General features: G+C 39.0%; 1 protein-coding gene across 1 annotated transcript; it reads right to left on the bottom strand.

The window, feature by feature from the left end:
- Positions 1 to 778: 778 nt before the first annotated feature.
- Positions 779 to 2000, bottom strand: LOC124237850 (Krueppel-like factor 17). The gene is given in 1 exon segment (XM_046657895.1): positions 779 to 2000. A coding segment is annotated over 1 exon segment (1188 nt). The 5' UTR covers positions 1967 to 2000.
- Between the last annotated feature and the right edge of the window lie 14403 nt (positions 2001 to 16403).

Raw genomic sequence — 16403 nt, 5'->3', positions numbered from 1 at the left:
TGCAGGTGTGTCACTGGCTGCTTGGGAGTTCTCCCCATTAGCTGTACTGTTTGGAGAAATGGTGCCTTGCAGCAATTCAGGCAAGGGAGGGAAGAAGAGGGAATCTATCTGCCTGGCTCTCTCCCATCTTCACTAGTCAAACTCTACCCCAGGAGCAGTGACTCCCCCACACTTCTGGGTTGCTGGTGGCTACTTGAGATCCCAGATCCCATGCCCTGTAGTGGGGCATTCCATCCAAGTCTGGAAGTGGTGGAAAGAGACAGAAACTCTGAGCATGTGGCTGGTGAGTACCGGAGGGAATCTGATTCGGTGCATAGATGTGTCCTGAATGGTCCAATACTGTTCTCATTTACCAGAAGAGGAAACACAGCATAGTGCTCAAAGACCTTTCCCAAGGTCATCTGGTTAGTAAGTGGTAAATTCAGAATCTGGACATAGCTTGGCCCTGGAAACCATGGACAACCAAGCTAAGGCACTTGGCTCTTACGTAGTAGGCAAAGGAGAATCACTAAAGGGTTTCAAGCTGGGGAGTGACATATGATAAAGAGCTTTTTAATAAAGCTCCCAATCTCTACTTTGCTCCGTCTTCCCATGTGGCTAAACTCGGCAGAAGACAGTTTTTGAGGAGTCCCTGACCGGGTCCAGAGCTCATGTGGGCTTCGACACTGCCTCATAATCTCTGTCTTCCTCTACGCCTACACCTACCAAAGAGACTAGCTGGTCAGAGGCAGGCAGGATCTGGGTGGATATGCCAAAATGAGAGGAAGAGGAGATTGACCTAAAGACCAGGAGCAGGAGGACCAGGCATCTGTCCATTGCTGGCCTGTGCGTCTGAGGATCCTAGCACCTGCAGATGAGTCCTGTGGTGTTGCCTGAGATGGTCAGATCTCATGAACTGTCGGCCGCACTGATCACATCTATACGGTCGATATCTGGTGTGTATCCGCATGTGTCGTCCAAGCTCATCGGAACGAAAGAAAGACCACGTGCAGCCTTCCCACATGCATTTATAGGGCCTCTCACCTGTGTGTTTGCGTTGGTGACTCACAAGGTGGGAGTGCTTAGTATATGCTTTTCCACAGTTCTCATACTGACAGTGGTAAGGCCTTGAAACTGGGGATCTCCTCCTGGGAGCCCTTTCCTGGGGTCTGAAATTCTGCTCTGCTCTCTACGGAGCAGGTATGGGCTGCTTGGGTAGGAAGAGGTCTTCCTGGGAGGCTGGCTGGCTCAGAAGAGTGTCCTGGGATTCTAATGCCAGCAATGTTGGAGAGCCAGCTGGGGACATCCCAAGGTCGCGGGGATCTCTAGCAGCTAACATCTGAGCCAAAGAGGGGAGTGTTGCCTGGGCCTCAGTGGAAGGCATGGTTGGGGACAATAACATTTCAGGTGTTAAAGAGTCTCTGTTAGAAGGTACTGTTGGGGGGCCAGAATAAGGCATGGTTGATGCCCTGATGTGGGACATTGTTGAGGTTCCACTAGGAGCTGGGACTAGCCCACTGGGGGGCATCCTTAGATTCCCACTGAAGGGCATGGCCACCCCTGGAATACCGGACTCTCCTAAAGGCATCGTCTGGGGTTCCTTGAAAATCATCATTCCTGGTTGGGAGGGAGACACTCCCCAACAGTAAATCATCTGGGAAGGAGTAAGAGTCACTTGGGGGTAGTAGCTCACACCACGCTCAGGCAGCAACATACTAAACTGTGGCCCCATTTCACTCTCATTCTGCCTAGGTGCCTCTACAAAGACCAAGGGGATCCTCTCCACCTCTGTGCACTGAGGGACGTGTTGAATGACTGGCAGGCCATGGTTCCAAGAGGTGTGCACGCCACTGCTTCCGGGAAACGGAGACATGTCCAAGATGGACATTAACTTGTCAGCATCCTCCTCCAGCTGCTGCTGAGCCACCTGCCAGTGGCTCAGCCCCTCGGCCTCCTGCTCCATCTTAGCCTGGGGTCGGCTACACATCGGGACCGTGTGCGGGTCCAGACCCACATCAGACCAGAGCTGAGACTGGCAGCCGCGGCGTGGCGGGTCAGGTGGCCCGCAGCACCACACCCCACGTGTCTTTTGAATGCTCTGGGGAAGAACCATTCCTTGCCTGCTCCTAGCCTCTGTGACTTATGGCGTTCCTTGGTGTTCCCTGGCTTGCAGTGGCATCATTCCACTGTCTGCCTTGGTTGTCACATGGCCTTCTTCCTTGTGTCTCCTCTCTCTGTCTGTCCAAATCTCCCACTTAGAAGAATTGGGTATCGCGCCCACCCTAATCCACTGTGACCTCATCTTAACTTGATCCTATCTGCAAAGACACTACTTCCAAATAAGGTCACACTCACATGTTCTGAGTGGACGTGAATTTTGGGGGGACACTATTCAACCCAGTACAACTTGAAGGAAAAGATTGAGAAGTCTTTTCATTATTTACCATAAAGAGAAGGAAAAGACAAGAAACAAGCTGAGAGAAGATATTAGTAATACATATAACGGACAAAGTTTATATAAATCTGCTGTATATAATATATACACAATTGATATGAATCAATAAAGAAGATAAATAACCCAACAGGAAAGCTTACCAGGGTCATGAATAAGCAGTTCATAGGACAGAAAACATATGTGGTGGATTGCCTAATGACACTATGCTAAGCCTTCTTAGTAAGCAGGGAAATGCAAATTAATATCACAATAAAATATTGTTTTATGTCCCCAAAATTATGGGATGTGACAATGCCAACTCTTGGCAAGGATGTAGAACAACAGGATCCCTCACACATTACTGGTGAGATTGTCCGTAGAACCTTATTTTTAATGGCATAACATTAAAAGCAAGCCAATATTCATTGGTAGGATAATTGAGATATTTTGATATATTCACTAAATGCACTATTATATAACAATAAAAAATGAATTAACTATAGAGATTCATGTGGCAGCAGAGCTGAGGGTTCAACCAAGCAAAACTATTTGATACAGACATAAGTGATCAATCTATGCTTAAAAAATCAAGAGAATGATAAATATAAAATTTAAGATACTGGTTATCTTCAGGGAGGGGACAGAAAGTCGACACAGAGAAGGAACATACAAGGATATTGGTAATAATCTAGTTCTTGGGTGGTGATTTCATGTCTTCATCTTATTAGGCATCATGTGGTAGATGCATGTTATATATATGCTTTGTGCCTAGCAAATATTTCATGATATAAATAAAACAAAATTCACATAATTTTTAGTGACATGGTATGGGAACCCAGATATATTCAATACTTTGAAACTAGCCCCCTTTTCTTTTGGTGAGGAAGATTAGCCCTTAGCTAACATCCACCGCCAATCCTCCATTTTTGCTGAGGAAGATTGGCCCTACTCCACCAGGCCAGCCCAAAACTAGCCCCATTTTAATTGCAGTGTTGATGGACTAAGATTTAAGCAGTCAGTAGAATGTACTGTCAAATCTTATAGTACCTGGAGTCGCACTGCCTACTCTGGAATCCTGACTCTGTTGTTTACTAGCTGCAGGATATTGCAAGGTTTCTTAATTTCTCTTTACCTCCATTTCCTTGTCTTTAAAATGAGGATAAAAATGGGCCCTGCTTCACAGGATTGTCGTGAAGATTCTACGAAAGAGCGGGGATAAAGCTCTCAGTACGTAGCTGCTTGGTGAGTGTGTAGTGAATATGACTGACGTGGGTAGCGTAGATCAGAGGCCTGAAATGTGCTCACACACGTGCACTTTGCACTTCTGCCATTGCCCTGAACAAGCCTTTCTCCTAGGTAGCTGCTGCCCCTTTTCCTGGGTTCCAGAACGAACACACATGAGCCCAACTCACCATGAGAAGCCAAGGCCAAGTGGGCCTGCAGTCTGAGCTGCCTGTCTGAGCCCAGTCTAGATGAACCAATCCTCAGCTAATATGCAGTTAGAGAACTGAGACTAAAGAAATGTTTTTAAGCCTATGAGTCTTAGACCATTCTGTTTTCAAAAGTAGTTGACTGATACATGAACTATTATTGTTATAATAGTAATAATTATCAGGATTAAAGATTTTAAAGATAGTTGCTACTGGGCCTGCAGAGTTTATCTCACTCACACTAGTTGTATCTGGACAGGTTGGATTTAATACCTTAAAACGCTGAGAATTTTCAGTTTTTATCTTGAGCAGCTGCCACAAGCATAAACATCTTGCTTCTTTGACCTCGCCTCTCCTCTAGCTCCAGAACACATAGGCTTGTACCAGCTCTGCTTCAGCACACTGCCATTGTCAGTAAGACCTGAGGACAGAGAAGAGACGCACTAACCCCAGTTCAGTAAAGAGTCATCTTTGTAACTAGCTGTTCGACATCTCTGTTATGAATGCCTCCCTATGTCGTTAGAGCACTGCACAGTCCATAAACCACCTATGTGCAGATTGTTTTATTGATCTGCACTGCAACCTGCCTGGTAGCCAAGGTCAGGATTATGTTGCCTCTTGTGTAATGAAGAGCCCTAATCTCAGAGCGGTTATAGTGACTTGCCCAAGGCCACCGGGCTTGTAAATGATACAGTTGGACTGAAATCTGCAACTTCTGATGCCAGTTACTGGCTTTCTTTCACGGCTTCATGTCAGATGCCTTTTATTTATTTATTTTTTTGGTGAGGAAGATTGGCCCTGACCTAACATCTATTAGCCAATCTTCCTCTTTTTGCTTGAGGAAGATTGTCACTGAACTAACATCCCTGCCAATCTTCTATTTTATATGTAGATGCCGCCATAGCATGGCTTGTTGGTTGGTGTGTAGGTCCACGCCTGGGATCTGAACCCGTGAACCCTGGGCCACTGAGGCAGAGTGTGTGAACTTAACCACTATGCCACTGAGCCAGCCTGAGAGATGCCTTTTAATACCTCCAATTTTCTTGTTTGAGAATACACACTTTTCAACAGGTTGGGTCACCAACAGATTGGGTCAATCTGTTATGTCACACTGGTGGTGTGAGAAGTGTGCTAACACGTAGATAACAGCAGTCTGCCACTTGATTATTTTAAATCATACATCTTATTTTTACCAAATAACAGTAGAAGAGTGGCTAAAACAGTTCCTTGTTGTTGGGAGAGAGCTGGGTTCTATGATTTAGTGTTAGGAGTGAAGGCCTGGGTATTTTAGTGCCTAAATTACAATCTCAATTCGACTAGCTGGCTGTGTGACTTCGGACAAGTTACTTTAGATCTCTAGCCTGCAGGTTCCTCATTTATGAATTGAGACAACTAATAAGACCTTTATCACAGCTTTTCATGATGATTAAACAAGATAATTCATATACAGTGCTTAGAAAAATAACTGGCACAGGTAGGTGTTCAAACACTAGCAATTTATTACCAATTGTTCCTCAAACAGGCATTCGCTGGGTATGGCCTTTGGCAAGTGATTTCATCTTTGTCATTTCCTTCATCTGAGCAGTATATGATACTGATTGCTTTATCTCAGTGTTCTGTGGTGATTGAGAGATGGGACTTGAGTCAGACTGCTTAGATTTCAGATTCCACGAGCAAGTAACAGAACATCTCTAGGCTCCAGTGGCCCCTTTTATTTAATGCTGAAAATAAGACAATCTACTTCATAGGATTGTTCAGAAGATTAAATGAGAAAATGAAGAGAAGAAATTTAGAAAAATGCCTTACACATGCCAATACTTAAAAAACAGTAGTGATAATACAACAATGAGGAAGTTGGAAGAAAGAGCTAAAGTTTATTATCTTTGTCTCCATTGGTCTGGAAGTGTTGGCTCTGTAAGCCTCTAACAAGAATATTTTGGAATCAAGTCATTGCATCGTTGTGCTGTTAGTCCCCTATCTCGGGTTGTTGGTCTCTGGCTCCTGTTGGGTAGCTGGCCCTGAGCTTGGCTTTGGGCCACCACTCCCTAAGGGGCATGTTTGGGACTCGGGCAGAGTCCATACACATGCGGTGGGTCCCACAGCTCACAGCTGCTGCCAATATGTTGCTTAGAACACACTCTCCTTGAGAGATTTCCTCTGAGCTGTTGTCCCAGCGGTAGTTGGAATGGTAGATGTCCCTCAAAAGTTCCTTCTTCCTGCATTAGATTCTACATTTCTGACAATTCTGGAATTCCATTTCTGTACATCCCCTGCCCCACCCCAGTCAGGTTTTCTCATCTCTGATCCCTTATCACTACCTGGAATACTTCTGTCTTTCATCCCAGCCTGTAAAAATCCAGGCCTATCTACCTTTAAAGGTCTAGTTAGGAATGTTTCTTTCTTCACAGCTAATCAGAGATTCTCTTCTTCATCGAAACCTCTCAAAATACTTAAAAACAGATCTCAACTCTCTGCCATAGCCTGTAAGGCTCTATGTGATCTTGTGATCTATTCTTGTCACCTCTCTGATACCCTCTCCTACTTCTATGCTTTAGTCACACGAGCCTTCTGTCTGTTCCTTTAGGACTCCAAGTTCATTATCACCTTATTGCCTTAGGACTTACTATTCACTCTGCCTGGAAAACTTTCTTCCAAAATCATTTCCTGGTTGGCTTGCTTTTTTTTTTAAGCCCTCAAAGTCTTTCCTGACCATCCAATAATAATAAAGAAAATCCCACTCTCATTCCAGTCCTTCTTGTACAGCAGTTTCTACTGGTGATGATTTTTCCCCCAGGGGACATTTGGCAATGTCTGGAGATATTGTTGGCTGTCATAACTGAGAAGGTGCTATTGGTATCTAGTGGGTGGAAGCTGGGGATGCAACTAAACATCCTACCATGCACAGCACAGCCCCCACAGCAACAATTACCTGGCACAATCTATCAGCAGTGCTGAAGCTGCAAAACCGCGCCTAGTAGACAGTCTTGTTTCATTTTCTTCAAGGAATTTGGCACTCTTTGAAACTATCTCATTCATTCATTCTTTTCTTGATTTTGCCTGTCTCCTAAATTAGGATGCAAGCTCCATGAGAGCAGAAATCTTGTCTGTCTGGGTCAGTGTTGCATCTCCAGTATCTAATATGATGCCTGACACTTGGTAGAAGCTTTAAAAATATTACTTGAATTAATAACCGATCAATGAATAAATTTCTTCAGAAACTTTTACTATACATAGTACTTAAACACACTGGGTCATCCATGGGGTGTGTGTGCGCGCGTGTGTGTATATGTTGTTATTTGTGAATGTTCTTGGATTATAAAACTTGGTGGCAGAATATGACCCCAGAGTGACTGGCATGATGAATAAACACATGATGGCTGAAATGAACTCATTAGTAGGAAATATTCATTGTAAGTGTATTTTGCTTTTCCTGTATAAGTATTCATGTAGCAATTCTCTGTATCATAGACTGGTGGTTTTCTTAACTGTGCTCTGCTGAGAGTGCTTCAGGGGGTTTTACTATAGTTAATATCTGATTTAATTAAATTAATTAATTAATTAATTAATTTTAGTTGAGGAAGATTAACCCTGAGCTAACATCTGCTGCCAATCCTCCTCTTTTTGCTGAGGAAGATTGGCCCTGAGCTAACATCCGTGCCCATCTTCCTCTATTTTATATGTGGGATGCCTGCCACAGCATGGCTTGATAAGCGGTGTGTGGTCTGCACCTGGGATCTGAACCTGCAAACCCTGGGCTGTCCACGCAGAGCGTGTGAACTTAACCGCTATACCACCAGGCGGGCCCCTGATTTTATTTTTAACTGTCTTTTTAACTATCTAAAAAATTAATAAAACCCAACATACACTCTCATAATACCTGTGAATCAGTTTTAAACACATTGAAATGGCGAGGTTAATAACCTCCTTTTGTGTAGACTATACCCCAGCTCTCAACACATCCCCTATTTCTATGCATATGCAGTGTTTGAAAATCTTGAGAAGATACTAATGATTAGGGATTGTTTAACTCTGCACAGTGTCATTGGATTAAAATTCAGGAGTTCACTTGTCTGATCACTTAAAACCAGGCGGCTAAGTGCTAGCTCAGTGAAATGCCAACGATGTCTCTTTGGCATAGTTCTTCTAATGGCAGAATAGCGTACAGTGCGATGACAAGGATGTGTGTAACGTGTATTGGCACTGTCCTGTTTGGGATAGTTTCGGCAATCATTTTAAGCATGATAGAATGTGGAATTGGACTTTACTTGCTGTCATGGATTTTCGGGCACTATGCACCCCTTAGTTAGAAAGGGAGCCAGCCAGGAGTATCCATGGGGCTTGTCAAGAACTGACTGTGCCTCCATCATTCCCACACTGCTCTGGCAGTCTATGTGAGCAGAAGACTAGATGTATTCGTGGAAACAGGGAGTTGTGCAGTCAGCTTTCCCCCTTCCTCTGGAAAAGAGGGCAAGGAATTCAAGAAGACCATGTAGATATTGTGTATATTAGATCAAGGTTGCTAATTGTGTTGTTTAAATGTTCTATATCCCTGCTAAGCCTTCTGCTGCTGGTATAAAAGGTACATCATCCTTCCACTCTGATGGTGAACTTGCCTATTTTTCATCTTGTAGTTGTCATTTTTTACATTATATATTTTGAAATTATGTTTTTAGCTTTATACTAGTTTAGAATTGTATACTTAGTGAATTCAATTGCTATTATGCTTAGTATTAAACTATTACTATTTGTGTGACTTATTTTTGTCTTAAAGTCATTTTGTCTAATATTATTATTTCCATACCCATTTTCTTTTAGTTAATGTTTACCTGATATGTCCTTTGTCTTTCAATTCCTCAGAGTCTTTAAATTTAGATGTACCTCCTATAAGTAGCAGACAGCTGCTGGATGTTTTAAAACCAGGACGGCAATTTCGTATAACTAACTAGACTAGAGGGTTTAGCCCATTTACATTCACATGATTTCTAATATATGTGCATTTATTGCTGTCTTCTTATTCATGCGCTGTAGGTATTGCTTTCTCTCTCTTTTTTTCCCTTCTTTCTTCTCTTACTTTAGATTAATGAAGGATTTTTCCCTCATTCCATTTTATCCCTTTATTTGTTTGGAAGTTCTACGCCATATGTCCATTGTTTTAGTAATTACTCAAGCTATTGTAACATGCCTGCCTATCTTAATGACATCTGAAGTTCATCAATATCTTGATCATGCTGCAGAATGATATAAGACCTTATAGCAGTTTACTGGGATCACCTGCCTCCCAACTTACATATTACCGTTATCTAGTCTCCTAGTTTTAATCCCTCCCAAATCAGAAAATATTATTATATTGTATACTGAGTTATTTTTTTAATTTACCCACTTATGTGCCAGTACATTTTCTCACATTTCTTCTTGCAACACAGCCCATTGATGTGATATAATTTTCCTTCTACTTGATATACATCCTTTACAGTGTTTTTTAGTGAGAGTTGGAAGCTTGAATAAAACAGTTTTAGTTGTATGACTCCTATGATTGTGTGAGCAAATTCTTGATATTGTTAGCGATTGAATTTTGAAACAAATTTCATCATATTTTTATTTCAAGTTTCTGGATGCTGTACATTAAACGGAATGGAAAGATCACAAGCAAAGATATTTAAGAAACAAACAAACACAGTTATTACCATTAGGTTGAACTACATGATGTCATTTTTGCTGATTAAAATTGGTCAATATCAGGAATTTCATATGGTTTATCCTAATATTTATAGTTATTCATATATAAAGGTACAAACACAGAGAGAATAATACCCCAAGATTGATAATAATCTTAGACTTATTTTAAATATTTTAATTGATCAAAACTGCCTTCTTATTGACGGATATTAATAAGAAAATATAAATTATTATTTTTTTTGGTGAGGAAGATTGGCCCTGAGCTAACATCTGTCACCAAACTTCCTCTATTTTGTATGTGGGATGCCACCACAGCATGGCTTGATGAACCTTGTGTAGGTCCAAGTCCGGGATCTGAACCTGTGAACCCCGGGCTGCCAAAGCAGAATGCAAACTTAACTACTACACCACCAGGCCAGTCCTGAATAAGAAACTATAAATATGAAAATAAAATTAAACTTACACTAATAAAATATCACTTGAGTTTGCTTTACATATTGGGGTTCTACAAAGTATTTCATTTGAAAAGACAATTCTTCTAACTAAACCAAACCAAAGGATAAAGGATGTATTTTGTCCTTAGATACAATTCTTTACCTGTTTATTATTCTTTGATGTAGAACCTTACAATATACTGTTGTTGTTGTTGTTTTTAAAATCAAGTAAATATTCCTTGCTTTACCTTGACTAATACACAGAGAAGTTTTGAAAAACCTTCTAAAAATGAGAGTTAATCCAGATGTTTCTCTCATGATTCTGTGCCTGACATTTCTCTCATCAAAAGTGAAGGCTAGGGGCCAGCCCGGTGGCCCAGCGGTTAAGTTCGCATGTTCTGCTTTGGTGGCCCGGGGTTCGCTGGTTCGGATGCTGGTTGCCGACATGGCACCGCTTGGCAAGCCATGCTGTGGTAGGCATCCCACATATAAAGTAGAGGGAGATGGGCACGGATATTAGCTCAGGGCCAGTCTTCCTCAGTAAAAACAGGAGGATTGGCAGCAGATGTTAGCTCAGGGCTAATCTTCCTCAAAAAAAAAAAAAAAATTAAATAAATAAAAGAATTTAAAAAAAAGCAAGGCTAAATACAATTTATGTCTTTGTACACTTTTCCTAAAATTCTTTAACTACCTTCTAGCATAGAATCTTGTACTCTTACTTAAGAAGAGGATTTGATGTCTGTGATAAACTGGTTGAGAATAAATGAATTGTTTATCCAGTTAATGACAATTATTAATTAATTAAACTGTTTCTCCTTAAAATTCCCTGCTTTCTGGTAAAATATAATATCTCTCTAGTTTACCTATTTCATTGACCAAAATGTTGACATAATGATTTCTTATGATAATATAGTCAAAATGACTTTTCCCTTGCCTATAATAAACTTGCATTTCATGCAGCTCTTAGAAATATAAATCACCATTCTCATTATGTTCTTCATGCTTACCTCCTTTGGCTCTTGATGTATTTTTAGAACTAAAGATCTAATTTTGGTGAATAAATGAAATAAGGGCATCTGTTAAGCAAATTCAATAAATATGTAACTGGTCGGTAATTCTACTTTTAATAATTTTATAATTTAATGATTCAAGTATGGCTCTGTTTTTTAGAATTATTTTCCTGTGGAATGATTATTTTATATAGATTTTAGTCTAAAAAGAACAACAATGCTGACATCATCATCATCATCACCAACATTATCTCAACAACAGTCACAGTTACTATTTTTTATATCACATTTTCTTCTACAAGTTCATTGAAATTATTTCATTTAATCCTCAAAACAATGCAGGGAAGTAAAGAGAACATGTAATATTCCTCATTTAGATATGAAAAAAATGAGCTGTATGCATTTTAAGTGACTTAATCAAGCCAGACTTGATTCCAGGCCTTCTGTCTCTGCCCGGTGTTCTTTCTCCTCCCTCATGCAATCGCAATACTTGTGAAACACAAACCTGTAGCAAGCAGTGAATTCTATGTAAACTAGAAGTAGCTTATTAAAACAATTCTTGAATCTCAAAATAGAAGTAAATACATGGTTACCGTAGATTAACCTAGTCTTACACTTTAGACATTAGCCGCAGTTTAGATGAACATAAACCTGTCTTTTCCAACTTGTTAATCACTAGTTACATGTAGCTGTTGAGCACTTGACATGTAGATGGTCTGAATTGTTGTAAGTATCAAAAATACACTGGATTTCACTGACTAAATGGGACAAAAATAGCATAAAATATTTCATTAATAATTTTTAATATTGATTTCATGTTGAAATGAAAATATTTTGGATGTAGTATGTTTAACATATTACTAAAATTAATTTCACCCATTTTCAAAAGTTCTTTTAATGTGGTTTCTAGAAAATGTAAAATAATATATGTGACTCACATGTATTCTTCAACTTATATTTTTATTGAGCAACACTGTGCTGGAGTTTTCATTTTTCTTGGACATATTTCTCTTATTTCACTCTATTTAGCATGTTTTCCCTTTCAAAATGATTGAAACTTTGTCAGCACTTGCGTCTCATATTAACATAGTCATCTGTTTAATGCCTGTATTTGTAACTCTACCCCTTAATTTAGACCCTGTTAGACTCTTTAAAAGTTGATTAAAAATTCCTAGATATTTAAAATGACTTTCAAATTAAAATTTCAGGTATGTTCTAAAACTCCAGTGTGTTCTAAAAAAAAAAGTATAAAGGTAGAAAGGGAGAATTAGATCACAAATCAGTTTTGTCCTGCCAGGATAGAACTTAATGATAAAGTAAAATTTTATTGAATAATTACATCAAGAAAGTTCTGCTTGAGTTTCCTAATCTATTATATATATACATATACACTTCCTATGTTTATATATATCATATATATTAGGGTCTTATATTAATTAATTATAATTATATATTAATATATAATATAAATTATAATATATAATACATTTACAAAGATCTCATGTTAGGGATAAATATATGTATTATATATTTTTTTATATATATAAAACTTTCCCAATGTATATGTGTGTGTATATATATGTATATATATGTATGTGTGTGTATACATATATATTAGGATTTTTCAAAGATCAGATGAATGAATACACAGAAAACATTCAGAATAATGCCTGCCATAAACAATAAATTATAGCTTTCATTTTATTATAAATTTTGATTGAAGAAATGTCATATATAAATATAATCCCAAATGATCTATGGCACAATAGAACCTTATAGAGAATACGAAAGTGACTATTAATAAAAGATAGTTTTAGAAACAAATCTAAATACATCATTGTCCTTTCATATCCTGTTACCTAAATATCCCTTCACTTTGCAACTGTGCAATTTATATTTCTATTGTTCTTAGAATTTCACTACTAAACGGGAGATGATAGATTATTATCTAGTTAAATTCCCTTACTTCACAGATGAAGAAGGTGCCACTCAAAGACTTTAAGGAACATGTCTTGCACTCAAACAGTTACTTATGAGCTGTAAGAGTGACAGTGGCATTTTATTGAGCAATTGATAAAGGCCAGAGCTATGTAAAAGCTTTGAAGATAGAATCTCGTTTAATCCTCATAACAAGCACCTAAAATTAACGCTGTTACTTCGCCCCTTACATAGGTGAGAAAAGGGAGCTGGAAGACATGTAGTTGTCCAAGGTCCCACGTCAGGGAGACTGAGAGCCAGTGTATAACTCCAGTTTGATTCCAAAACTTGACCGTGTATTGTGGTGCTTTTCTCGTTAGTTTGTTTTTAAAGCAAAGTGACAAAATAAGGGGATTACAAACAAATTATCTCTTTTTGATTAGTCTTCGATGAAGGTGAATTGAAGCCATATGTCAGATCTAGACTCTCACTGGCAGCAAATGCCAGCAAAGAAAGGAGGCAGCCCAAGTTCCATGGCTATGGAGCCCTGGGCAGAGCCCTCAGCGAGGCCCTTGATCTGTTCATCGCAGTGGGAATGAACATACAAGATGAGGAATTAACTGGGTTAAGATGGACAAAATATATAGACACACTTCCTTGAGGGACATGTAAATTGATTTAAGGAGCACACAGAGACAGAATGTGAAATGGACTGTGAAAATGATTTTTTGCTTCTTCTCTGTATAGAGACCTCAGAGCTTAACTTTTATCTCCCAATGGTATCACCAAATTATCAAACAAATCTCAGGATCTTTAGTCTGACAGACCCATTATTTATAGATTGGCTTTAAAATTGGGTAAAAGAAAATTGAATTAATTGCTTACTAATTAAATGAAAAAATCAACTTCTCCCCCATAATTAAACTGTTTTAAAATTTATCTTAAATATTTATCTAAAGTAATATGATATCTACTGGGCTTAATGATTTGAACAGCCAAATTTGATTTGCAGATGACGTAAATTCTTTGGATCCTTCTAGCTTGAAAAAAGTCCTCCACAAATAAATAAATCACTTAATCCTAAATTGAGGAGGTGGAAGGAAGAACAGACGATGAAGACACTCTACTCAAACCAAAAATATTGTTTCTAATTTACTGGACCCAATGAGTATAAAGTAAGATAATTCTAGAAAATTCACACGAAAAGAGGCTACTCCTGGTAAGAATGGGTGTATATGTTTCCTACAGCTGTTGTAACAAATTACCACACATTTAGTGTCTTAAAACAATAAAGATTTGTTATTTTACAGTTCTGTACACGAAAAATTTCACTGAGCTAAGTCAAGGTGTCTGAAGGGCTAGGATGCTTCTGGATGCTTTAGAATAGAATCCATTTCCTTGCCTTTGCCAGCTTCTAGAGCCTGACTGTATTTCTTAGCTTGTGGCCCCATTCTTCCACCTCGAAGGCCAATCAGAATAGCATCTTCAGCTCTCTCTCTCTGACTTTCGCACACAGGCATTCTCTCTTCTGCCTCCCCTTTCCAAGTATCAGGACCCTGACTCAACCAGCCTTCACTGCAGAGACATAATCACCTTGTGCTGTCCCTGTCTCCTGTGTTCAGCCTTTCCCCATCCCTCTCTTCCCACCTCCTCTGTCATTAAGTTTTGGTAGCCGCAGGTCCTGCTTTAAATTAGTGTTGTTCTCATTTAGATAACTTGCCATTTTACTATACTCCATTATCACCTGAAAGACATTATCTACCAGGAAATAGATTTATCTGAGATGAGATTTGTTTGGTTATCTGTCCTCCTGGGACTTTTGGCTAGCTCATAATTTTGCAACAATGTTATTGGATCCTTTTTCTGCATAACGATTGTGTGTCACCACTGGCATTGTTCATTCCAACCTCTTCATATGTTTCCCGCCATTCGTAGAGTTACCTGTCTTAACCCTAGTTCTCTACTTCTATTTTGCCATGCGTACAGTTGCTCACAATGTATGTGTACAGACACACACAATATCTGAATGTATACAGGTGCTCACAACATCTGAGAGTGTGGACAGATGTGCACAATATCTGAATGTGTATACAGACACACATATATGATTATAATTTATGGGGTAAACATTGGCAAGAACACACTCAATTAAGAGGAGAATAATATCCAGTACTTGTACTATGTATTCCGAAAGTTTGGGAGATGAATTATGTGGAACCGGTTATGGTGAAACTATGTAGATAGTTTTCTCCAAAGACATTGATTGACAGAGGACCATTCTCTCTGTATAAATACCAAACCTTGGTCTCTGGGACCCAGACAAGTCTCACTGACAGAAGGTAAATCTTATCACAAGATCCTAGGAATATTTAATCACCAGTGATCAGCTCACAGAAGCAATGCACTCTTATATTAACATGGATTACTACTGGTGAATTAATGGTAGACACTAGATGTTATTTTATCACGTATTTTATACCTAATATAAACCACGCTGTGAAATAAATAAGCCTATAAACGGTATACTCAGGTTCAATAAATGATAATTTTTCCTGTTGAAGTTTGGTAAATAATTTAATAAATCTCCCACTAGAATCCCATGGAATTCTAAATAAACCAGTAGATTTTCAGTTTAGCTGTTTACTACTTGTAATGAATCCTTAATGTTTAACAGCATCTACTGTTTACATTTGCCTGGGGTCTCTAAGACATTATGAGATGAAATGATTTTTCTGGTCCTTGGTGTATGGCTGTCACAGAATTAAAGTGCTTCATGAATTTCATATTTGAGCGAATGACTTCCATTCTTCAGTCTCCTGTGGGAAAGGAGAAATAGGTGGAGCTGCATTTAATGGTGTGCTGTCTTGTCTAGATTGAATTTGTTATGAATTGCATGGTTCTCAATTGTACTCTCATGCGTCCTTAAAACAAACCACAAATTCTGTGGGACACATATTTTGTTCTTTGCTGAACACCAAGAGTGTATAAATGATGATTTAAGGGCCATGAAACTGAAGCTGGTATAAGGCTCCAAACAGTATGTTAATTTTCTTCAGAAACATAAAAGCAAGCTTGTTTTGAATATCTTTAAAAGTTTAATAAGAGTTCCTTTCAAGGTACTACAGAAAAGCAGCTCCACAGAAAAATAAATATGTGTCCATTAGCCTTTGCTAAAATGTACCCAGATTTCCAATTATAAAGTTCTTGTAAAGCCAATGATTTCCTCCTTTTAGAATCACTTAAAACAAGTGGTAAGAATTATATTGTTATTTAAATAGAGAACATTCATGTATAGAGAATAATCTCTGTCTCAACTTAGGAAACTGCAAAACTTAAATATCATTCTATTTGAATACTTTGGAGAATCCATCAGAGGAAATTGAAACAGCAGAGAGGAGTGAGTTAGCTGGCTGGGCTCTGGGGAACAACTGGTCACTAACCTTTTCTATGAACTCATAACTAAGTTCATTTGGCAAATCTCTGCTGAGGTCCTATTAGGGCTTCCTTTGTTCTAGGCACTGGG

The sequence above is a fragment of the Equus quagga genome, chromosome 1 (assembly GCF_021613505.1).
Source record: "Equus quagga isolate Etosha38 chromosome 1, UCLA_HA_Equagga_1.0, whole genome shotgun sequence".
NCBI lineage: Eukaryota > Metazoa > Chordata > Mammalia > Perissodactyla > Equidae > Equus > Equus quagga.
This window is presented reverse-complemented; position numbering and strand designations above follow the sequence as displayed.